Here is a 25208-nt window from a genome sequence, read left to right as displayed (position 1 = left end):
CTCCGATGGACAGAAATGATAAGATGTCAACATTTGTCTCTCTCTTTGTCTGTCAAGCCTTCAGCATGCGTTCTTAGGTTCATGCAATCACAGCAGATTCAGACAGACATTTTTTAAATGACCTGGAAACTGCATAACGTTAAAGAGACATGATATAATGGAGATACTTTAAAGTAAAACACACATTAGGTCCTCGGTAACTCTGAAAATTAAATCTGAATCAGTAGTTCAGGCCTCATTTGAGATGTTTCTTTAATGGCAGTGACGTTCTGAAATCTATAAAGGGTTCAAAAGTATATTTCTGTATATTAATAGTATCTACACTTTTGTTTTATTATCAGGACAAACAGGAAAAAGGGAAATGATCAGTCACTGTGCATGGCGTTGCTTTCCTGTGTTTGTGCGTCGCCCCCTGACATGTTTACGGAGCCGTGGATCTCGGCCTCGTGCTCTCTGGCTTTGGCCCTCAGCTTGGCGATGCTGCAGGAGCGGAGCTCCTCCGAGCTCGGCCCCTCCGGCCCCTCCGGCCTCTCCCACTTCCCCAGCGGCGGAGCGTGCACGCTCGGCGCGCCGCCCGCCGCTTTTGTCCAGGGGTAGTTCTCTCCTTCCTGTTGTCGGTCCCAGTGCTCTCCGTCAGAACTCTCCGTCTGCTTCAGACGTCGGCTCGCCTTCTCGGGAGCCTCGTCAGCGTCTTTTTTCACATACGGCCCGGCGAGCTGACCCTGGAGCTTCAGCTGCCGCCTCATCTTGGCACGGCGGTTTTGAAACCAAACCTAGAAGCACAGTTAAAGGATGGAATAACCAAATATGGCAAGAGAACGTTTCCCTGTACAGTCATCTGTATGTTTCCTAATATCAAGACAGGCTTTTAAAATGACAGTATATGATTCATCTCCAGAGGATGTGACACACTATGCTATATTCCTGCAGGGAAATTTCCTTGGGACAGATGCAGATGCAAAAGGAAATGCTGCAATTATAAATAATAAATTAGGAGGAAGAACACATTGAGGAAAGTGCACCTAAAGTACAATTAAAACAAAAAACAAGCTATTTCAAATACATGTGTAATAAATACAAATTAAAAAGACCAAATCTTAAACTGCATTTAGAATATAAACTGATTTGGACCACTGCAACAAACATTTGAAGTGGATTAAAGTAAACATAAAAGGAGACCAGCTGCACAAAATCTGTAAAATGGATCTGTCAAAAAAAATACATGGAAACTAATGTATCAAACATTTAAAGTGCATATTTGTCTTGAAAAGATTTTCATAACCATTGCCGAAAAAATGCTGACTAAATATGTAAAAAAAAAAAACCAAGCCAAAACTCAGTATTAATCCATAAGTGAAAAAACTCAATGAAGGCGTTTCAGAAAAACTTAAAGTGAATTTGAATTTGAAAAAAACCCAAACAAACAAAAAAGCAAACAAAAAAACATCGTAACTGCAAATGTAAATAAAAAATAAATAAAAAAAATCAAGTCTGCATGTTATATTAAGTATATCTTTCTCTATATACAATTCTGTTTAACCGCAGAAATGCAATATATCAGCCACTCCTTGGAAGCTAAACTGCATTTATCCAGACTCCGCTGTGAGACACTCCGGGTTTCACCTCTGCATGTCAGAGAATGCTGAGATCCAAACCAAACAGTGGAGATAACGGCGGCCGACTTATTAAAAAGTGCTGATTACGGAAAAGAGACTGAAGAATGCATTTTCCACCTTGCACAGGAAAATTAATATGAGTTGAGCGAGGATGGTGGTGAACAGTCCCAGCAGGCGCGCGGCGTGCCAACTACCTGTACTCTGGCCTCGATGAGGTCCAGTCTGAGGGCCAGGGCCTCCCTCATGAAGATGTCGGGGTAGTGGGTGGTCTCGAACGCCTTCTCCAGCTCCTCCAGCTGCCAGCTGCTGTAGTTGGCCCGTGCGCGCCGCTGCTTCACTGGCCTCTGTTCATCTGGAAAGCGCAGCACAAGCACCAATTACACAATCGCCAACGGGTGACAAGGAACTAATGGCTCTAGATTGGATAATTAGCACGGCAATCATTAGGCCCACTTTAACACCGCGTGGTAATTGATTGTTAGTTACGAGCTGTTAGTCAGTCTTTTGTAAACATTTACACTGCAGTCAGATGGCGCTCACAGACTGTCTTGGAGACGGCGGTCACGCAGTGCCAGTTTGGCTGCGCTCTGTCGTGCGACCCGTCGCCGCCTTGGCGTTCCGACTCACCCGCGCCCTCCGCCAGCGGCCCCATCCCAACCGCCCGCGTGGCCAGGAGCAGGGCCTCCTTGCATGGCTCCGGCTGCAGATAACTCCTCAGGGATTCGTAGGTGATGAACGGCCCCGGGATGAGGATTTGGGGCTGGGAGCCCAGTCTGGTGGGGAACGCGGGGAAGAAGTGGGCCGCCGGCGAGTGGAAGACGGCGGGGAGCAGAGTGGACACCAGCTGCCCGGGGCCAAACATGTCCACGCCTCGAGGGGTCCGTCCACCGAAGAGGACCGGGCTGCCTTCTAGGAGGAGGATGGACGAGCGGTTGAGCTCATCTCAAAAAACAAGGACGCTGTGTTGCCTGTGTCCCGGGTTGTCGGCGTCCCGTCTGGTTTTGAGGTGCTCGGGTAACACTTGAAGAGCGGAGGTTGGTCTCACCTGAGCTTCCTCCTCCAATCCTCTCCCCCCCCTCTTCTCTCCCGGTCACATGACACCTCAAACAGACAGCAGGACTCCTCTTCAGGTGGAGATCCACCCAGTGATTCACCGCCCGATGGGATTGAACGCATCACCCTTTTCCCCGTGTTTGCATAATTTGTCAGGACGTTTCCAACCACATCCTTCAATCAGGCCCCGACTTCGCTCCTGTGCTCTGAACTCCGGCCCCGCGCGGGGCAAGTCGCAACATCTTCTGAAATTTCACTGAGCGAGATGGATGGAAGCCGAGTAAGCCGTGGTGTTTGTGTACACAGGCATGTGCACGGCGAGCGCTCAGCGGACCGGTGAGCGGCGGTCCAACACAAACAGGGGGGAGATGACTTCCTGAGAGCTCGGATCGGAGCGAATCCTGGAGGTTCAGGTAGCTCTGGAAAAGTTAGATTACAAGCTAAACAGGAAAGGAATGATCGACTGTCGAATTAGTTCTGATTGAACCAGGAATTCATCCCGGTGGAGCGACCGTGACTGTCAGGGACCCGGGTTTGAATCCCAGGTGAAAGGAGGACATTCAACGTAAAAACTAAGAGTAGGATCTGTCGTACATAAACTGAAACACTTTGGAAACTAATGGTGTTTATCAACACCATTTACTTTCATGATTTTCTAAGGTCAAAGGTAAAATTTGTAATTTCTCTGTTTTCATTCCAAAAATAGTTTAGAAAATAGTTTAAACATTTTAATACATATGCATGTCAACAAAATAAAATGAAAATACTAAAAGTTTCTATTAATAAGTCTTTCCTTGAACTGCATTTATTTGCATTGTCATTTGATTCAGTTTTCATGCATAAAATATTCATGATGAAATCTCAACAATGAAAAATTACATTTTGTTTTATGAAACAGAAAGGTTTAGACATGAATTCAGGCTGTGAATGTATTCAGTAATGATTAATTATGTGCAAAACATAGACTACATTGTGTGAATTATGCACATTAAGCAGATAATTGAAAAAAAAAACCAATACATAAATACAGATACATACAAAACAAATGGCTTTTTTTGAAGAAATTTGAATGAATTTTGCATTGTGTTTCTGTCACTCCTGCTTAAACAGCTGACTCTACATTCAAAAATATCAAATCATGGAAAATTATCAATTCAAGTAGGAGGAACTGGATTTGTGTTTCCCATCGAAGCTGCTAACGATTTTTAAACCGTGTTTTCAGCCAACCTTTGACAGATGAATGTCTCTGTGCAGCACTTCCATTAAACCTGTGGTAAAATGTTTTTACCACTGTGGCTGAAGTGTGCAGTCAGTAGTCAGAGTTACCAAACACTTACAGGAATCTTCCCTCCCAGATCAAAGTGTACACATCAACACATTAACAGCCATGACAGGAAGATTATCAGCACCTTTTTTTCTTCTTCTTCTTCTGCTCCTCCTTTGAGCGCGGCAGATGTGGCTTAGCGTTGATGGATCTCTGATGACTTGATCACCAGCTCAGTCTGGCTGAATTAAACCCAGGTGTGTCAATTAATCCAGAGACACATGTCACCGAGGCGTACGTCTCCGCAAACCCGGCTCGCCGGCCGGCGGTGAGAACACGCAGCTGTCAGTGCTGTTGTCACCGCCGGACGGACGGGACGAGGCTTTGATCAGGACGATCAGGTGAGTCAGCGCCTCGCTGTGGACCGCCGCTTTCATCTGCACCTGTTCAAACGCCAGATTAAGGCCTCGCCGGAGACAGGCGCTCCAGATTAGCAGGGCACCAATTTGGATTTTTGACCGCTTGAGTTGAAACTATTTGAAAATATTTGGGTGGAGTGGAGTGTTTGGAAGATGTGTTGTTTCTCCCATAATAAGACAGAAATGTCAACAACAGTGTTTTTGGAAACTCTGTGGACACATTTACCTGTGTTGAAGCTTTTGTAGATGTGCTCCTGTCTTCTCTGCTGGGGCAAAATTTCATATCCATCTCAAGATCTACAGTTGATCTACACACATGAAGCACCTGAACGACTCAATGGCTCTGAAGCTGGCTGATAAAAAAAGAAACTAGAAACTGTTTAAATGACAGTCTCAAGATCTTTGAACGATTTCCAACACTAATCTTTGCTGGACCCTTTCATGGAGTCAGTATCAATGAGTCCCATTCATCCTGCTGACTTTCAGCATCCCACACAAAGTAATCATCTCTATTGAGCTACATTCATTTCTATACCTGTATAATATGTACGTCTCCCGTAAATTTTTTTTAATTTTTGTGATTTTTTTTTTAATTAGTATGAGTTTTATGTTATACCAGTCTTTATCTTTACTTAAAAATAATAATAGTGTTTCCCAAAAAATGCTTAAACACATTCTTTGCATGCTGAACATACCTGGCAATAAAGATTTAAAATTTCTGAGGAGGAAAAATTAGAAGTGATTAGAAGTGTCTGATTTGAGCTGCGACTAAACAAACACTGTGTGTGGTGGGACTGACGATGGAATGGTAATCTCCGTTTGTCCCTGGCACACACGCACACACACACACACAGTTTCAGGGATTTCGGCTCTGTCTCAGAGTAGACCCCCTCCTCCACACTCCCAAACTTGTGTTTGTCTGCGCCCGGGTCCTTTAATGCCCATTGATCCAGATAATCAGGGACAGAATTGGTGAGAAACCAGTGGGGGGAGCAGCTCTGACAGTCGCTCCTCACAAGGCCTGAGTGTGGATAATTGAAGGAGGCATTAAGACAACAATAGTAATGGCTAAAGCCGGGCGATATTGGTATTTCCCCCTCCTGAATGACAAGGCAACAGGCGAGCTCCACACCTAAAACGGCGCTGACGGTGTCATTAGCAGGTCGGACGGGCCGCGCATTACCTGCGGGTTTAGCGAGTCGCCGATGGGACACTCTTCATACGTCCTCGGCTTGAATCGGGCTTGTTTCAGCTTGCACACGCTCATTGAGAAGTTGCTGAGAGGGACGGCTGAAATCCCCCCTTAAATGTGGGGCTCTCGCTTAAGTGTCCCCATAGTGAGGGGAGTTGTGTGTTGTGTGGCATCTTCACATGAATGTTCAATGCACAGGAAAGTTTTGTGTAGTTTGAGTTTTATAAATCACGTCTGAGAGCGGAATATGCAACAGTTATTTGAGTTTGTTGCAGATTAAAAAGCACTGCGAAACAAAAACAACGTCTATGAATTCGGGAGTGGATGAACCGTCGCCGAGTGACGAGCTATCAGTCAGCCCGATGAAGATTATTGTTCCTCCTCATCCGCTTGCAGTGGCACTTTAGCTCATAAAATAAAAGAGTCCTGCCAAATGTCAGCTGAAGATGGATGATTATCGTCGGCCCCGCCGTCGTGGGAATATATCTATCTGGTGTCGTTTGCGAGCCCAGCGCAGATTCAATATTTAATGAAAGTATAAGTGAAGCTTAAGGGTTGTCACTCGCGCCCGTGCCGTTAATGACGTGTCACATTACCATACTTATCGGATTGGGTCAATCTTAACTGCAATTACTGGCCTCATTTCTTTTTAATTCATTACGGACGTCGGGTCCTTTCGGTCGTCCGGCCTCTCTGCAAACACGTGGATCGTTCTTCCCGTCGCTTGAATATGTATTTTAACTGTCAGCGGCCCGGACGGGCTTCACGCTGAAAATCTATTAATGGGTCCGGGGTGCCGCTATAATTCAATCAGCACCCCGAGAATGTGTTCGCAACTTGGTAGAAAAAGTGTATTTCATGGCTGAGGAAGCCCCCATGCTCGGCGCCTCACTCTCCCTGGTAATAGTATCCCTCACGGCGAGCAGGTTGATTGTTTTAGTCCTGGATCACTGGCCGTGGGATAAACCTGAGAGCCCCCGGTCTGCTTTTCATGTCAAAAACCTTCAAGGGAAAGCGGCCGCAATCCAAGAGCAATCACACTTGAGACATCAAAGTGCCAGGAGAGAGAGAGAGAGAGGGAGAGACGGTCTGCATTTTTTCCACGCGAGCCAAGTGCAACTGAAGCGTGGAGTAAGAGGAGATGATCTAAGACGAGGGTGCCATTGAGAGGGAAGACGGAGAGCAGACAGATGTGCGCGGGCAGGTAGCGGCACATCGGAGGCCCCTCCCACGGCTGAGAGAGACACCGAGTCGGTTCAAAGTTTGGTGGAACTGGACTAAAGCTGCAAGGGTGTATCGTGATCGAAGATTTTGTTGAGGTAGTGAGGGTGGAAAGTATCCACCGCAGGAGGATTTATTGAGACGTCCATGAGACATCCAGGCTGGTATGATGAATAAAGCTTGTCAGTGGTCCATCAGGCTCTTCCTCCTCCACTTCCTCCTCAAGCTGTCACTCATCTCTGTTCCGCCTCGCTGCCGTCCAGCCAATGGGATGCTGGCGCCCGACCAAGAGCCCAAGCTGCTGCGACTTGCGCGGGAAGTTGATTGATAACCGTAAACAAGAGCCTTTTCGGCCAGTTATAGGACACCGTACAGGTGCAATTAACACATCGGGCAGAAATCTGCGAGACGAGCCGGTGCGTGGCGAGATGGGCTTCACATGAGAACAGGTTGAAGATGTATGAAAGATGGTCTGATGGTCATTATTATTTGCTTTGTAAAAAGGTAAAAGAATTATAATATACATTTTTTCAATTCCTGCAACAAGTGTTTCAAACCGGACTGGTAAATTAATGTTAAAACAACCTCTAAATCGAAAGTTTTTCTTTCTTGTGAAGAGCACAAATGATGGCAAGGTGTAGATTTTCCAAAAAACTAACGATTACTAAAGAAAATGACTACAATTTCAACAAGAAGTCAATCTTAATGCTACCTTCTGGTGCAAAATACCGTGAGATGTCAGAATCTGCTTTTAAAAAAAAAATCTGTTTTCATTGAAATTTATCACTATTTGCTTGATGGTTTGGCGGCCTGGACTGAAGCCTGTTGCTTGTCAGGTTTTGGCCCTTGAGCCTTCTGTTTGACACCCCTGATCTATTGTAGATCAGTAGTAACATCTACATGAATTGGTAGAATAAAAGCACTTCAACTTGAAGCTGTGGTTGATTTTTTATATCGTTAAGAAAAAAATGTTTTCCTTTTGAATTTAAGTGTAAAAAATGAGTGTTAAAAATAACATTTAGTTAAACGTATTGTTTGATTACCCAAGCTCATCTAACCTTCCATTGCCAGTTGAACTACAAAACAACGTCAGGTCCAGCGTTGACCCAGAACTGGCCACCCTGGGGGGGAATAATGGGGTCAGAGTTTGGTTCAAGCTCAGTGAAGGGGGCTCATTCTCCCGCCTCGCTGTGTCTCAGACATCCTGCTTTCAGCTGCCCGGCCCATCCGTCTCAGCGAGCGTCTGTTTTTTTGTGAATGACAGATTCCCCCCCGACCCGCCAGTGTGGGCACGTCCCGCCGTCACCGAGGGTCCGGGGGCCGGGCCGCGTAACAGAACACCGGGAAGCGGGTCTGTGAAAACCTCCAGCCCGCATCCCTCCTTCAAAAGGACAATTATCGCCACGGTTAATTTCCCACCAACAGCGGCGTCCACTTTCCCGCTTTACCAGCACGCCGCCGCGTTGTTTAACTTTTCCCTTTGACTCCATCAAGAGGTTTTCAGTCCAAGTCACTGGCAGCGGGCAGAAAACAACTCGCACTTTCATGGCGAAACGCCTTCCGTCACAGCGCGTGCATCATGCCTTTAATTTACCCGTTACACCCGAGTGGGGAGCCGCTCCCGCTTTTATCAGCATCCTCCAAATTATTACAGGAGAGAAATGAAACCTCACACCCTCCTAAACAGTATTTCCAAAGGTAATTGTGTCTTCTTATAAAAATTTCTCTTATTACCATTTCGGACAGGTTTCACAAATGTCACCTTTGAGTGACGGCGGCTGCCAACGTTCACTTTCTGCTCCACAAAAAGAGAAAATGTCTTTGAAGACGTGTTTTTATTAGCTGACAGAAAGTGTTCAGGTATTTGATGAACACGGTTTTGAATGGAAACATTTTGGCTTTCCAGTTTTAAACAATGCTTGAAAAAGTTTTTTTTTCTTTTTTGTCTAATATTGATAAGTAGAAACAGTATCAAACAAAACAATGCTATCAAACACTTCGTCAGTGTTTGTTCCAGAAGGCTGACATGTCCTTCGAAATGGAATTTTGGAATTAATTTATTTATTTGTAATCGAATTAATTATATAGCATGTATTTCTTAATTTTTAATTTCTGCTGATTCTCTCTCTCTCTGAGACAATCCCATTCTCCACTCACATTCCAATTAGGTTTTTTTAATACTTGAATTATTGTTAATGTTGCTCCATCATTAATAAAAACACTTCTCCTCCCTCTGAATTTGAGACCAAGACTAATTACTACAGCATTCACGTGAATTCCAAAGTTTTAATTGAAACATGTTCTGCACATTGAGGAAGAATTTCAATGCTTTCTTTGAAGTCACTAAATTAACCAGCAGCAGCTCAGCGGAGGATCTTTTAATCTGCGCCGCCGCCGAGTCTCAGAGTTTGCTAATCTGCGGTGGTCAAATTAGAGCGACGTTTGAACTACGGGAAAACGGAGGGAGAGTCTTTTGCAGTCAGATGTTACGTGGTGGCCTCCATGTGAAGGACCTTCATGGACTCTGAGATCATGGAGCTGGTGTCGATCTGTCCGTAGATCCCGACCAGGAAGGCTTTGTGGAGCAAGATGTCGGCGTGTTCTGGAGAGAGAAGGGAAAACAAACCATGATCGCGATAGCTTCAATTAATCTAACGCAGGACTGACGGAAAGAAGCTTCTTACCTTGACAGAGGAGCACGTATTCAGGCAGATTCCTCAGAGCCGTCTGCACCACGTCGAAGTTGCTGCTGCCCATGCAGTACATGAACGTTGGCAGGAAGTCGGTCGCCAGGCTGCAGAGTCAAAAACATTCAATCAGGCCTAAGAATCCCCCGTTTGGCTGAGTTTTGGTTCATTAAAAGAAGAAAAGTTACGCGGAGACACATATCGGTGGCGTTCTCTTCAGGGTCACAGTGAGGCAGTGAACTCACCAGGGGTTGTTCTGGATGCAGCGCAGGGCCAGACTGAAGGCCATGTTCCTGCTCAGCTCCTCAGACGAGGTCATGAGTCTCTGCAGGTCGTTCTGCAACACAACGTGTTGATCGATGTGTTACACACTCACAGAACGCCGCCTTTTACCCGTGTGTGTGTGTTTAGACTCACGGTGAAGTACTGGATGATCTCTGGGCTCCTCCTCGACTTCTCGTCCACCTCTGTCAGCACCTCCAGCACATCTGCAGCAGACGGGGAAACAGAGTCATCGCATTGCTCACGGCGGGAGGCTGATGCAGGCGGGACGAGTGCAGCAGCGCGTCGTTTACCCTCCACGGCCTCTCCCCTCGACATCTTCTTCAGGTACATGGTCATGTCCGCGGCGCTCAGCGAATACGGGGCCGAGATGTTCACCAGAGGCAGCGAGCCTGTGGCCAGGTCGTCTGCTTGATGAAGAGGAGCAACTGGTTAGGAGCGCGGACGCCTCTGAATTAAAAATACTGCTGTTGAATTAGGTAGGAACTCTCAACACTTTCAGTTGTGCGCTCACCGTCTTTCTCTTCCGCTGCGACCTGAGCTGAAGAGCTTTTCACCGGCAGAGTGAGTCCTGCCAGCAGAGACTTCAGCTGCACCAGGTCTGGATTTTCAGCACACATGCTCCTGAAATGGTTAAAAAAAAAAAAACCCTGAATTTCAAAGCCGAGCCCTTTACCGTAACTCGTCAATCACACAGACCGGCCGTCACGTACTGTAAGATGCCCGAGTGTTTCTGTAGATAGGGAATGGCTGCCGCGGCGTCGTGTGTGATGTACTTCTGTGTGAACTGCAGGAATTTATTGATGAAGACCAACGGAGAGCGCGTCCTCTGGAAGTTCTAAACCCAACAGAAGGTCAAACACAGACGGTGTAAAGCTCCGACTTTTAACACAGCTGATTCCAAAGCTGATGGTCCCACCTGAAGGACCTTCATGAAGGAGAGAAGGCAGTCCTGAAGCGCCCTCTGGTGGTCGCTGTGGAAGACCAGCGGCTGCAGCAGCTCCAGGATGGCCAGGACGTTACTGAAGAACGTCATGTGGTTCTGCTGCCTGAACTCCTGGATGTTGAGGTGCATGCGGCCGTGCAGGAGGCCGGCGATCATGGGAAGGTGTCTATTAGTTAAAAAAACAAACATCAGCAACAGATCATCGATTATAAAAAATAACATTGAGATATTCCTTTTTTCTACCCGCACACCTGAGTAGCAGCACGGGGTGCGACACGGCGAGCTTCCTGCAGGCGAGGTTGGCGTCAGACACGCGACCCTCGGCCGACTTGGAGTCCCCGATGTCGGCGAGCAGCGTGACCAGGCGGTGGACCAGGACGTCCAGCTGGAAACCGCACAATCCAGACAGGTTTAGAAACGGCGACAGTATGATCATTTAAACCCCAGTCTTTGACTCAGAGTGGGCGTGTTCACCTTGCAGCTGCTGCTGTCTGCCGCCCCGCCACTGCTGAAGGTGCCCTCGGGCAAGGCCACGTGCTGGATGACCTCCGGGAAGAGCAGATAGATCTGCAGCAGCAAGTTCTGGCACCGCTTACTCATCGCACTGCGAGCCAAAGTAAAGAAAAAGAAAGAAAAAAAAAAAAGAAGCTGTGTTATGATTTAAGGACGAGCCGCTGGGGAGTAAGCTATTCACTTTAGGGGGAAATACATTTTAAAATTGGCTTAGGACAGTTCAGCTGTCCATCCTAAAGCCACGAGCTTAGTGAGAAAATAATCAAGACTGTAATCCGTGATGTTATTGAGTTGTGCAGCTTGAAGCTATTTAATTGGCGGCGACTGGTTGGCCAGTTTTGTGCAGCCATGAAAAAAAAAAAAAAAAAAAAAAGCCTGTCATAACTTTTCAATTCAACTGAGTTTATTTCTGCAGTTATGTTGACATGATGAAGAAGAAGAAAAAAAAAAAAAAAAAAAAACGGTCTTGCCAGATTCACTTCCTCCTGTCCTCTATTGTTTCTGCCTACCAGAGACATTAATTAATGTCCATTAATACTGGCTGCAGACATAAATAGCGTCATGTAATTCAAAGGTATTTGCCTTCAAGTCACAGCAGTTTCGTAAAATCCTCTTACTGGCTCAGGCTCTTGTCAGGCTCAAACGATGCACTCCGCTAAACGAGGAGTTTATTACCGATATGCATTAAGCGAATCGCGGCGACCTTGACCAAGAAAAATCTGCACGTTCAATAGTTTGTGTGTAATTGGAATAAACACCAGCTTATATGACGGAAATCCCCCCACAAGAAGAATGCTGTACATACGATCCAGTGTTTACTCAACACAAGGCCAAAGCCCTTTACTTCCAGCATGTTTTCATCCCGCCGTATTTTCACCAGCCGCCGTTTCAACGGACAGCTAAGCTCTGCTTAAAATACTGTAATTCTGAAGCTAATTTTGCTTGACCTTGGCCAAAGTTTCCTCATTAAAGTGGTTTAATAACCAGAGACATATTCATGAAAGGAGGGTTTGCCTCCACAAAGAGTTGCACCCTGATCTCTGACAGCTAAGTCAGAGCAGGAATTCACAACACAGGCAAGTTTAGAGCTTCAGCCTTAATCCTCTTGCCTTCATTATAATACACTGAGCTTTTAAAGAGATCACAGTACAGACGACTTCTGCTGGTTTTAATTTCACACCAATAGACCTAATTATCGAGTTTTCCCTGGTCCGCAGCATTGTGGCTGACAGAGGAAGTCTGAAAAGTTCATCTGCACTGGGGAGGAAAATCTTGTGCGATTTACTCCAAGTTTATCGGCGCGCCATAACATGGCTTTCTGTATCGGGGCTAATTAGAGGGAACGATGTCCGAACGGAGCGGAGGAACACGTTGGCGATCCGCCGATGGGAAGATATGATGAACATGTGTTTCTAGAGATAAAAGCTAACCTGAAGAAGGTGACGTTTAGGACAGGTGTCTGCAGCTTTCATACATCAAATCTGAACAAACAGTCGCTTTAATTATTTCACAGCAGACAATGTTTTACAGAAACCTTTATCTTGCAGTTTAACCTTTTTTTAAGGCACTTAACGAAGAGGAAAATTTCAACCCTGGAGACCTTTTGAGGGGTTTTCAACTTTTACTTGACACTTAAAAAAAGCAAAAACTATGATGTGAGGTTTTTTCATTAAAAAGAACTTTGAAAATAGTAAATATTTTAAGTTGTAGATCTTAAAAATATGTCTAAACTGAACAAATCTCATGATATCTTATTGGCAAATTTCATTCAATCGTACTGTCAATCAGTAAACTGTACATCGGTTTACCTTGTGCATTACTTTGGAGCAAGAGGAACTTTTCTTAATTAAAAGATGCCATTATTGAAGTTTCTAGTATGCGTTACTATTTTAACCCTTTCATGTCTTGTGTGTTCAATGCACCTCAGCATACTCACCTGTCCTCCCACTTCTTGGAGCAGTTGATGAGGTACTCCGACACTCTCTTGATGTTTTCCAGGTGGCCGTTGCAGTAGGAGTGGAGGAGGGGCAGCCTGGACTGGATGAGGGAGCAGGACGCCTGGTCCACGTTGGTTTTGTCATCGTACGGCGAGTCTCGACTGTTGAGCTCCGACTCCGATAGGATCAGGTCCACCAGGCTGATGAGCTCCTCGGAACTCAGCCGGAGGACGAATTTCTCCGTTTTCTTCTGCAGAGGGAAAAACAAAGAGAGAAGATTCAGCGTCAGGCCGTCTTCCCTGAAAGGTAACGTTTGCCTGCAGGCCTCTGATCCTACTTGAGGGATCTTCTGGTCCCGCCCCTGCCAGATCCGCGGGATGTGGCTGCACGCCCACAAGAAGTCCAGAGCCGACGACGGGTCCAGTCTGCAAAACAGCAAAACTCAACTGAAGCAACCGTCTACGCGGTAAATGACATTCCCCCAGTGACAGCAGAAAGAGAATGGAGTACTTGTAGTCGCGGCGTTTGCTGAGGAGAGCGCTGATGCACTGCAGCAGAGTGGGCCAGTTTGACTGATGTGTAAGCAAGGCCAGGAGATAAGGTCTGTAGGCCGGGGTCCCTCGAGCCTGAAACAGATAATGCAGAGCAAACGCGTATTCTCACAGGACCGGACGGAGCAGCGGAGAGAGGGACGCTATCTGCTGAGCTGCGCTTATCTCACCTTGTTGAGAGCAAACAGCAGCTTCTGCTGAAGGTCCGGGCACACCGACGTGACCTCGGGGTCCAGATGCTCCAGCCAGTCCACCAGCAGCCCGCAGCTCAGGCCCGACTTCGTCACCTCGGAGCCGCTGCAGGAGTTCAACACACCGTTCAGAACTCAGGAACAATCCTTATTCATCATTAACACACATGTCGCTTGTTCTTTGCAAAAGACGAATAAATTGAAACTATGACCACGAAGATCAACAATTCCAGACATTTACAACCAAAAAACCTGATGGATTATCAGCCACAGCGGCTGACAGTGAGCGGCGGGGCCTCAGTGTGTACCTGCCTCAGCAGCGGGGCAGAAAAAGCACGGTTTCCTCTAAATTTCACAGCGTGTGAGTCTGTAAAGCCACCGCGAGGCTGCAAAACCAATTAAAGCTTCCGCCGAACGCAATCCAATAGGAGTTTACGGCGCCGCGCCGCTATTTTTGTCACAGCCGGCCGTGTTTGTCAGTTTAGTCCCGTCAAACACGGATGTTTCTTGCGTGACTTGTGAGGGAAATAGAAAAATGCAGCGCTCACTTGTTAAGATCTGCTTCCTTCTTCACAGCTCGCTCCTCACACTCCTGAAGGAGCAGGGAGATCACCATGGCAACAGGGCCCGCCGTCCCGTTCTGCGTGCTGACGGTCATCAGCAGGAAGAGCAGCTCCTCCAAATACGGCGACTTCACCTCCATCAGGCCCTGCAGCACTGAAACCAGCAGCGGTGGATTCATTAAATGAAAGCAAAGGTTCCGTAACTCCACAAAGTTCAAGTTTATACTTCTAGTTGAAATTTCTTACAATACCGATTTGCATTTGAGGATTGTCAAAAGGAGGCAGGCAGAATGGAAAGCTGCTTCTTTTTGCTTTTCAATTGACTAAAAACATATAATTTATCAATAAAAAGAGAAAATTCAGCAACATCTTATAGGACCGTCACATCGACGCGCTGGAACGGCCGCTTCTTACCTTTCCCGATGAGTTCCGCCTCTGCGTTGCATCTCTCCCCGGCTCTCAGCATGGCCATGATGGTTCTGAGCGGCACCTCGGTGTCTCTGCGGTACGCCAACGCCTCGGCCAGGTGGAGGAAACCTGTTCGCACTGCGGAGCAGAAAACGTTTCATCGCTCACTGCCTGTGGAAGACGAGTCGTCGAGCGCCGTGAGAGAGGAAGTCTGCTCACCGTCACTGTGCCGGTGTTTGTGGGAGTTCTGACCGGCGAAGGATCTGAGCAGCGTCTTCAGCGGGCCGCCGTCCACCGTCGGATTGTCCAACCAGATCAACATCTCAACGATGACTTTGAGAAACAGCGAGGAGAAGGTGATGTCCTGGGACACGAGGCGCTACGGAGACATTGACATGTTGCAACGCAGCCGCCAATGATTTCTCAGTGTGTGTGTGTGTGTGTGTGTGTGTTGTACCTGGTAGAGGTGAAGCTGGCGCATGAGAGGACAGGAGAGCGCGTGGCTGCGGTGCATGGACATGACGATGGGGCCGGCGTGGGTGGAGGTGAGCAGGGCGGTGATGGCCTGCAGCAGGCGGAAGGCCAGACCCCCCTGCTGAACGTGGCCCTGCTTGGCCCGCATCAGCTCCTTAGCCAGGGCCTGCTGCAGGGCCAGCGAGAGCTGGCTGGGAGGGGGGCCGGGCCAGCGGGGGTCCACCTTCAAGGGGAAAATCTGTGGGGAAAATACAGAAAAACTGGTGAATTTCATACAATATTTACCAACCAGCAAATTTTATGTCTTTAACAGGCATGCAGTTCTACAGCCTCGTATCAGCCTAAATTTAATTATTAAAATTAATTTATTGGAATGATCCTATGTACAGAACGGGGGCTTCATAAGGGCATCATACTAACCCATACAATTTGGACTTCGGAAAAAAAAAAAAAAAAGGAAAAAAATCTACTTTTTATTCACTGAACTTGAAATGTAGGTAATTTAATTGGCATTTTTACACAAAAACTGGAAAAGAAAAACTGGTACAGAGAAGCAGTAGCTAAAAAAAAAATCATGTTAAAAGCGGCTTTTTCATCAACAGATAATTCTTCTCAGCTCTCAATAAAAAAGTAAATTTTCGACGTGGCCCGTTTGGAAAGTTAGTCACCCACTGATGCTGTACAGGATAATGATGGACACTTGCTAATGGACAATTCCCCGAGTCATGCTCAGGTCACGCCCTGTGGCGTAGTTTGTCCATAAACCCACCCCATCAGCAGAGGGTCTCTATCCCAGTATTTTCTCTCCCTTCGACGTATCAAAGAGGCACGAAAAACAAAACAGCTGCTGATGAATTCTAGAATTCTACCTGCAGCAGCATCCCGGTCAGATCGTCGTCTGGTCCGACTGCAGGGAGCTGACTGGCTGCTCTCATCTTCACAGAGCTATGAGGCGTCTCCATGGTTACCTTGACCTTACTGGTTTCAGATGAATCTGTGGAAAAGGACAAAATGCTTTTAAATCAGGCGTTCCCACCCTTGATTTCTTGGAGCGTAAAGGCAGGGAGTCTTCTATCTGATCTTTCATTACAGGGAAATACAGACAGCGATTCAGGTAAACTCTGACACCAATAAGGCCATCTGAATGGGAACTGTTGGATAATACGGGCTGAAATGTCAGATAAGCAGCATCAGGAGTATTAAGTATCACTGACCTCTGCGTGGAGGAAGAGAAGAACTCAGTAAGGTATGGAAAGTGTGCCCCCCAGTGGCCCCTCGCTCGTGTTGCACTTCAACCAAGTGGGCCATGTAGTCTGTGGACATAAGAGTAAAAAGTGAGATCAGTTCTAATCCCAGGGGGGTGAATGACGGTTTGACAGCTGAATGTCTGCAGCGAGTCTTACGCTTGTCCATGATGTTCTGCTCCAGCGTCTGGGGGTCGTGAGAGACGGCCTGGTCCAGGTACTGCAGCAGCTTGCTCATGCTCGAGACGGGAATGCCGAAGGACTGGACGAACAGCAGCAGCTGCTGAGGCTCCAGGTCTTGTAAAGCTGAGGTAAAACGCAGGAAACGGCAAATTACAGAGGAAAAGGACAAAATTATACAATGAGCAGGACAAAGTTTAGTGGACTTGGTAAAGTGGTACCCGCGTCGACCAGTCGAGACACTTCGGATCGAATCATCCTCAGCTTCAACCAATCAGGCAACAGAAGAGCCTCCTCTGACGTGTCGACCAGAAAGGCCGTGGGAAGAGGCTTCTTGTCAGGAAACCAAATGTCCAGAAGAGCGTGGAAGTCACTCTCCCCTGCACAAACACACAGATGTAAACACTGTTACCATTTGCTGTTAACAATGACGACAGCGAACGTTAAAGCGAGAGGGACGACCTTTGGGTGGCCCCAGAGTCAGCAGGATAACCATGGCGTGAACCACGAGGATGTGCATGGTCGCAGTTTCCCCTGTGGTCCAACGCAGGAACACCTGGTCCTGAGACTCCGACTGGAAACACAAAGCTTTTAGACACTGTCGCCATCAAAGGAATGGTTTAGTCCCACCCAGCGCTCACCCAGCTATACAGATCCTCTCCTTCCTTGGTCTTCCTCATCCTCCTGATGTACGTGGAGAAGATGGTGAGGAAAGCCGAGAGCACGGCGTCCGACTCCGGTTTGGTGCAGTGTTTGGAAAACAGGCTGTTCATGATGGTGGAGCGCTCCACGATCAGCCGGGCCACATCCTGGAGAAAAAAAAAACAAACAAAAAAATCTTTAAAGCCTCTTCAAAAAAACAAAGCTGTTTATTTTCGGTACTAGCAGTGAAATGTTTTGCAAAAACAGAAATTTTTTCAAACTTACATTCTTTGCTACAACAAATATACAAATTACATGAGTTTGACACCCCTGATCTAAGCGTTAGAGAGCTCACTGTGATTACCAGGGCCAGGTCATTGTGAGAAGCCTGCTCTTCCACCGGTGCATGCTGGGATAGGTAGATGAGATAGGCGCTGATCGTCTGCGGCTCTGTCTCCATGTGAATGGCCTTTGTGAGGAAGCAGAAAAAACAATCATATTTACAAATACAATAATAACCTTCCTTACACTGTATTGCCAGCTGAACAGAAGGCACTGGGACCTGCTGCAGGGCGGTGGACGTCATTCCTCTGACGCTGTCGAACAGCGGGAGCTTCGGGAGGTCCTGCAGCAGCCACTGGTACCCCGGCAGCAGCTCGGCGTCGGCAGAGTCTTCCTCCATCGGCTGGTCTCGCTCCTCTCCGTCTTTCAAGCCTCCTTCACCCAGAACCAACGACAAACCCTGCAAAACGCACGCAGCACGCATCATTTCACCTGAACCAACAGTATGAGAACGGAGGAGGGGTTAAATACTGTACCTTCATTGCGAGAACTCTGGACGCCACCTGAGACGAGCTGAGACGACGCAGGAAGTAATCCAGCACTTCGCATGTGGTCTGTTCGTCAGCTTTAGGGCCCAGCAGGAGGTCCTGCAGCCGTCCAAGCAGCTGCCTTTGCTTTTGTTGTCTCTAACAAATCAAATCAAATTAGCATTTGTTAAAAATCTTCAAGTCTTAAAATGTACCAGGATAAAACATGGACGACCAATACAAAGATTGTCTATGGTTGGAGTCAAGTTACTTGTCTCTTCTTGGCCTTCTGCTCTTTGCTCTCTTCGTCGTCGTCCTCGATTGGCAGGCTGTCATCTGCAGCGTCGTGCAGGAGGAATTCACACAGGCACTGCACGGGCAGCACGTCCAGGGAGCCCTCACTGGACTGAACCAAGTCCGCCAGCCACGGCATGGACTGAGAGGAAGCCTGCCAGATAAAAGGAAAAGTACAGCATCTTAACAAGGAGTCCCAGACACTATTAAAGATTAAAATGTTTTGGGTTTTTTTTTCCTCATTCCGAAGCATTTCCACAATTCTACAAGTTTTGAGGCTTTATTTCCCTGATTAAAGTCAGCCTGTTTACAATTTCCGGACAAAACAAGTGACTTGCTAATTAATAGCTTGAATGATTTCAACAGATGTCCCAGTAAGAAATTATTAATGATCCAACTTCCTCAGTATCAATGAGAGCACAGAGAAACTGTCAGGAAATGCAGCCATGCTGTATATTTTAAACATATAGCAATAATTACAGCAGGAAACTGAAACTTGAAAAAACAGAGAGGCTCTGTGATTCAGGGGGAAAAGCTCAGGTGGAAGTCGCGCTATAGGAAATGACCTGTCTCTGGATGATGTTGAGGAGAAAGTCCGGGTTGCGGCTCCGGCAGAGGAGATGACCAAGGCGCAGAGACTGGTTCAGACTCTTCACCTGCTCCTGGACCTGAGGAGGGGGTCGCCGAGGAGGACCCCTGCGAGTTAGGAACAGCTGAGTTAGGTTCTGTGAGTCACGTCTACACTCAACGTTTCAAGCATTTAGTTTCTGTGTGAAACATATAACATATTGAAGAATCATTTATTGTTGGGGATGCGCCTGCAGTGCATCATGGGGGTTCTTACTGTGGATCCAGGCTGGTGAGCTGCGAGAGCAGCAGGCTGTTGCTCTCGGTGATGGTCTGCTTGGTGGAGGCAGCGGCCAAGTGGCTCTCGAACGCCAGAATCTCCTGCTTCTCCCTCTGGGAGATCTGCAGCTCCCTGTTGATCATCTCCGTCTTGGTGTCTTCGTCCGTGATGGTGCACGGCGGGTATGTGTAGTTACTATGAAGACGCACAAACACTGATATCTTAGCTGTGCAACGTCATCAAAGTTGTAATGTAGATTTCTCTCTTTTTTCAAATCAAGTCTCACTTTGTCATAACCATCTCCATGAGCATCTTCAGAGTAGGATAGCCATCCCATGCTGCCAAACCTTGAGGGAAACATACAAGGTTGCATGTTAATCGATAATATCTCTAAATATATAAATATATATATAAATATAAATCTCTAAATATCCAAGTGTCTTACCTATCTTCTGAGGATTAAATGCCACCACCACGAGCAGCAGGAGCCAGGCCTTCCAGTAGAGTGTGGAAATTGCCAAATTTGGCGGTTGGTACCTTCAAACGGCAGCAGTGGTTTGTTATTGCAGCCTATAAACAGTCCGGTCTAAAAGTGTTTTAAAAGCCAGCGAGGACAGCCGAACCCACCCCGCCGGCAGCTGGATGTTCTCCGGGTGGTGGTATGTACACAGGTTCAGCACGGCATCGATGAGTTGGATCCTTTCCACTTTCAGGACCTCTAAATCTGTTCAGCAGGAATCAATCAGTCTGGTATACAAATGCAAGCTGGAGAAACACACCAACCGTGACACCGGTGGCCTTTTAAAATATATACATAAGCTGACTTGACTTTTGGAGGCTCATTAAATGAAAGCACGTGTTTATCAAACGTTCAAACACTCTGCCAGGGTGAAATACACACATCTTCAAGTGTCTTCATAAACATTTCCCGTTACCATCAGACTGAACTCCGGCTGCTCTCTTCACCAGGTGATCGGCCAGCTCCATGGCATCAGCCGGGCCCAGGGGCAGATCACGAGACAGCCCGATCACCAGGATGCGCATCAGCGTGTCCTCCAGCAGGGGGACCTCAGAGCACAGGCGCAGGAAGAAACTGAGGAGGAGGAATATTTCAAAAAATTAGCTCCATCAGTGATGGAAAGATGAAAGTGATTTATTGTCACTGTAGCAAACTAAACATGAAGGCACCATATTAAATTAGAAAAACAAATCTAAACAATTTGGTTTAGTTTGGTAGACTCAGCTGTTCTGCTCTTCCTACAAATGCATGTTTTTTTTTTACAGACGTGGCACTATTTCAAAGGGATTATTTTTTTGTACATATTTTAAAAACTCAAAGAAAAAAATGCAAAACGAAACATTAAAAAAAGTCTAAATTATCACAAGGACAAAACACAACATATCATTTACAATGAAACATCCGCATTCAGCAAGTACTGTTGAGATATTTTAATATATCATATCATGTTTACACTTCACAGAATCAGATTAATCAGCATTTATTGTGTTTGTTTTTGTCCTGAAATGTCTGTCTGAGGGTTGACATGTGAATAATCAGGATGAGACAAATCCCCGAGAATATACCGTGTCTTCATGAGGCAGTGAGAACCGGGGAGTTTCTCCAGGGAGGGAAGGTGTGAAGGTGTGGACGCTCATGTTAAACTCACTTTCTGTCGCTCTCCGGAGGCCAGTTGTCCCACTTGTAATACGTCTCAGGCTGCTCTGTGAAAAGCACTTTGTGAAGGCTGCAGAATGACAGAGAGAAAAATTGAACATGACGGAGCAGTGGTTCCTAAAAACAAGTCCAGTCAGGGTCAGAAACAAATAAATATTAACCAGTGAACGTAGTCTTTGGCGCCAACTTTGCTGATGGTAGGAACCACACTGTGAAGCCACCACACTGCGTCTCTCTGGATGGACGCGATCTGATTCTGAAACGACCTCAGGACCTCCAGATCTGAACAAAGAAACAAGCCAACTGTGAGGCAAACCTATTACCTGCGTAGATATGGAAAGATTTGATCAAACACAAAAAAAAAACGCACTCTTCTTCTCTCCTTTGTCCCAAGCAATGCCGGCTTCTTTGACCTGAGCAGTGATTCCCAGCATCATAGAGACGGTCAGTAAGTCAGTCACCTGGATGACAAAGCGCTCCTGATGACGAGAGAAATATTAAAACGTCAACATCGAGGTCAAACCCTTGAACTAAAACAGCTGAAATCAGCATGATTACTTTGAACTCCATATCCACGTAGCTGGCCTCCTTCCTCTCCTGCATCAAGCCGAAGCAAAAGGACTGGAAGTTGATCTCATGCTTGGTCTGTTTGATGATCTCTCTCAGCAGAGCTCGGGAGGCGCGCAGGTAATCGTCCTTATTCGTTAGCAAGTCCTGGAACACCATCGCCAAGAACTGCAGACACACGAATCCAAAAATAACAGTTCATTTTGAGACGACACAGGAATTCAAACACACAATCCAAAAAAGATTTGATTTCACCTTTGGCGCCTGCTCCGGGCTGTGCTGAAGAACCGTGTGGAGGACCTGCATGTTGTTGGGATTCCTGGCGTTAGACAGCTCGTTAAAGATCACCAGCTTCACCATCGTTCCCAGGTTGTCTCTGTGCGCATTCAGCAGCTCCCTGGAGGATCACATCGAAAACATCCGAGTTGACTGAATGTGAAAACAGAGCGGGGGACCAAACAGTGAGGACCAGTCAGCACACCTGACACACAGCATGTAGTGGTTGAGAAGGACTTTGGGTTTGAGGCGGATCTTGATCAGGTTGGAGATCACCTCCATGTCATCCGCCCCGTGGGTGTTGCAGTTCATGCACAAAGACATGAGGAGGTCCTGAGCTGGGCGAGTGAGCTGTGGCCACAAAAACAAAGAAAGTGAGGCGATGCTCAGAAATTTGGACGGTTAGTTGTGGAAAAAAAATCAGTATAATCAAGCCATCATGATGTACCCAGCTCAAGTGATAATGCAAAACCTTTTTGCCATTTTAGTTGTTGCCTTACATGAAAACAGTGCTTGGAGACAATGAAAACCTTTTGACAGCTGATGTACCGAGACATCAGATTACCGACCTTTGGGTTCTGGAGCCACATTTCCAGCCTCTGCACGGCCATGAGCCGCGCCTCTTTGTAGCCACAGGTAGCCGTGAGCAGACGCAGCAGGTTTCGGGACACGTTGTCCATCTGTTGCCTGCGATTCAGCTGATCTCTGAGGACGTCCAGCACATAGTCCTCCACACTCTCTGCCAACTCTTCATACCTGAAGCATTCCAGGGGAAACAGGAAAACCACACACAATGTATCAAACTAATACAGATGGCAAAGAAATACTGTTAGCTGAGCTTTACAATTCTATCAAATGAGTGTAAGACTGCACACTGAAAATTTTAAAGATGTAGTTGGAGTAATAATAATTTCTATACCTCGGCATGACTTGCCCTTCATCCTCAGGACTGAGTTTCTCTTCTGCTATCAGGAGTTCAGTCTGGCTGTCGTCCTCGTCTGGAGTTGAAGGATGAGGACTGCTCCCTAAAGCGCCCCCAAAAAAAAACACTCAATGCTTTTTATAACTTCAGAATTCTACAAATTGAGATGTCTTCAGAATAAACTTTACCTGCACTGAGATCTCCAGGAGTGCGCCCGGTATCAGCCTGCAGCAGCATACTCTTTGGAGGCATCTTTGTGCCAAAAGCAGTCTGAATGTTGTCCACAAAATTCTTACAGTGAGAACTGTCCACCCAGATCCGTTCTCCCAGCGAGTCTTCGATGTACACCTGAAAACACATTTTAGACAAAGCTCAGGAGTGAAGGGAACAGAACGATGGCTGTCTATTTAAGCTATCCCGACAATCTCACTTTGACAAAGATCTCTGGCCAGTTCTCGTCCTCCTCGTAGGCCGCCATCAGCAGATTGCAAGCCAGAACAGAGACGAGGCTGTTGCCCTTGGCTTTGAAGTTGATCGAGGCGTCACGGCGCAGGAGGCTGCACAAGGCCTGAGCAAGGGACACATAAACAGCAATTAAGCCGTTATTAGACTTCAGTGTTTTAAGTCTTTTCAATAAACCTTGAGTATGCTGCCAGGGCATTCACTTTGCAAGACTTCATTTAAAGCTCTATACTTATTTTGTTGACATTAAAATTACAACACTAATGAAAGCAACACTTTCCAGTCACTACTTTTCCAAAATTAGACAAAGAACAAGAGTGATTCATATTGAAATATTAAGATTCTTTGAATTCAAACTATATTTAATCAACATCAAGATAAAGGTCTTACTTCAATGATTCCTTCAGTAGCAAACACATTGGGTTTTATTTTAGCCAGAAACATGAGGCTGAGGTATAGAGTGATGTCAGGCTTGGCTCTGTTCATCTTCAGCTGTTTCACCGCTCCGCAAAGCAACCCCTCAATACGGTCATCGTTTCCTTCTGACTCTGCAGCTTCGATCTCATCCAGCAGCACAGCTGGAGACACTGACAAAACAAACAGACAGATGTTCACTAATTCCATGCTGATTGAAAAACACGAGAGCTACTGGCATACCTTCAATGGGCACGACTGACGGCTCCTTTATGGAGGGTGATATGGCCCTCTTGTCTACAGCCGCAACATCAGCGAGTCGTCCCAGAGCACTGACTGGAGGAGTGGTGGAAAGCTTGGGCCGCTTGGTGAGGGTAGACAGACCCGATGAGGAGGGCAGAGAGGAAGTAGTCTCTCTCTTACGGTCAGCAGGTAAACCAGCGGCTGCAGGCTTCAGGAGGACAGCGGGGGCTTTGGGCTCTCCTGCCTGGTTCTTTGATCCTAAAGCAATAAAATCTCCAGGCGGGGGATGCCCTGGAAAAGTAACATGACAGTTTGATTACTGTTTATTTCAATAGTGGCAAACACAATGCAGTCATTTCAAGGCAGTTTTACGCAGAAAAACTTAACATTTCCACAAGCGACAGTGGAAAACATAAACTTCATTGAACAGAAAAGCTTATTCCACATGAGAGGAGCCTGACAGCTGACAGCTCTGCCTCCTGTTCGACTTTTAAAATACCCAGGACCCTCCAGCACATCAGCACTCTTAGAACCAAGTGTTCTGCTGGGGTGATATGGGTAATATATAAAAGTAAGTTAAAAGAAGGATTTTCAATTCTTTAACTCATTAGAAAACCAATGAATTGAAGCTACTACTGTAGTCACATGCAGTTACATCAGAGGCTCAGCTGCTAGTATTACTATACAACACAGTCTGGAGATAACAGAGTTCTAGTCATACCTGATGGTTTTGCAGCGCTCGGCCGCCTCAGAGTTGTGGGCTTTGGACGATTCATCTTTGATGAGTGGCACAAATCCAAACAGCAGTGAGAGCGAGCTGAGCAGAGAGACTCTCCTCCTGAGAGGAGACTAAAAAAAAAAAAGTCAGGAAACATCACAAGTTCACAGCTAACACCAACTGAGCTTTTCACAGACTAAACTGCACAAAAATGAGTAATAGCCATACAGAAGAGGAGTAAATACATACAAAGTTGTATTCTGACAGTCTGAATACTTCAGAATTAATGCACAGAATGCGTTTTAATTGTTGGGATGCTACACAGAAGACAGAAGCTAGGCTAACAATACAGCCGCTAACGACACACGGACCTGAGCTAACTCCGCTACCAGACATCACTACAAACATTAATCTGTTCTCAGCAAACTCGGAGTGACCTGGATGCTTAACGTGTAGCTTAAACTGACCGTGATTACCCTGAGCGACGCACGTCGTGCTGAAATTCTTACTCTTATTACTAGCCTGTCAGCTAACACTAACACAGAGCCATGATGGATTCTTCTTCGCCTCCGTGTTCTTGCTGTTCACCAACAGAAAC

The 25208-nt window shown here is 46.5% G+C and overlaps 2 protein-coding genes across 3 annotated transcripts; both read right to left on the bottom strand.

Moving 5' to 3' along the window:
• Positions 1 to 365: 365 nt before the first annotated feature.
• Positions 366 to 5619, bottom strand: LOC115386666 (visual system homeobox 2). Its single transcript, XM_030089078.1, has 5 exons — positions 5536 to 5619; positions 4232 to 4376; positions 2244 to 2525; positions 1811 to 1968; positions 366 to 773 (listed from the first exon to the last, which is right to left on the bottom strand). The coding sequence occupies exons 1-5, from the start codon at positions 5617 to 5619 to the stop codon at positions 366 to 368; spliced, it is 1077 nt and encodes a 358-aa protein (XP_029944938.1).
• A 2786-nt stretch (positions 5620 to 8405) lies between these two features.
• Positions 8406 to 25176, bottom strand: ints1 (integrator complex subunit 1). Of its 2 annotated transcripts, XM_030089698.1 has the most exons (48): positions 25078 to 25176; positions 24614 to 24741; positions 23893 to 24183; positions 23626 to 23822; positions 23204 to 23341; positions 22962 to 23121; positions 22771 to 22876; positions 22421 to 22607; positions 22057 to 22202; positions 21831 to 21972; positions 21567 to 21743; positions 21379 to 21487; positions 21170 to 21290; positions 21001 to 21078; positions 20269 to 20426; positions 19961 to 20057; positions 19779 to 19870; positions 19620 to 19680; positions 19331 to 19528; positions 19053 to 19182; positions 18464 to 18640; positions 18202 to 18351; positions 17946 to 18125; positions 17748 to 17852; positions 17383 to 17550; positions 17204 to 17315; positions 16963 to 17121; positions 16721 to 16867; positions 16532 to 16630; positions 16187 to 16311; positions 15301 to 15555; positions 15063 to 15222; positions 14850 to 14981; positions 14421 to 14589; positions 13852 to 13978; positions 13641 to 13756; positions 13468 to 13555; positions 13130 to 13380; positions 11155 to 11284; positions 10932 to 11065; positions 10654 to 10846; positions 10448 to 10572; positions 10249 to 10358; positions 10028 to 10144; positions 9870 to 9940; positions 9698 to 9789; positions 9450 to 9559; positions 8406 to 9367 (listed from the first exon to the last, which is right to left on the bottom strand). In XM_030089698.1, exons 2-48 carry the CDS (start codon positions 24666 to 24668, stop codon positions 9252 to 9254), a joined length of 6561 nt encoding a protein of 2186 aa, XP_029945558.1. In that variant the 5' UTR covers positions 24669 to 24741; positions 25078 to 25176; the 3' UTR covers positions 8406 to 9251. The 2 variants fall into 2 exon arrangements, with proteins under 2 accessions (XP_029945558.1, XP_029945559.1); XM_030089699.1 differs by lacking the exon at positions 25078 to 25176 and having other exon boundaries at positions 8407 to 9367; positions 10028 to 10141; positions 24614 to 24668.
• Positions 25177 to 25208: the final 32 nt, after the last annotated feature.

Source organism: Salarias fasciatus, chromosome 4 (genome assembly GCF_902148845.1).
Source record: "Salarias fasciatus chromosome 4, fSalaFa1.1, whole genome shotgun sequence".
NCBI classification, from domain to species: domain Eukaryota; kingdom Metazoa; phylum Chordata; class Actinopteri; order Blenniiformes; family Blenniidae; genus Salarias; species Salarias fasciatus.
Note: the sequence above shows the minus strand (reverse complement) of the source record. Positions and strands in the feature narration are given on the sequence as shown.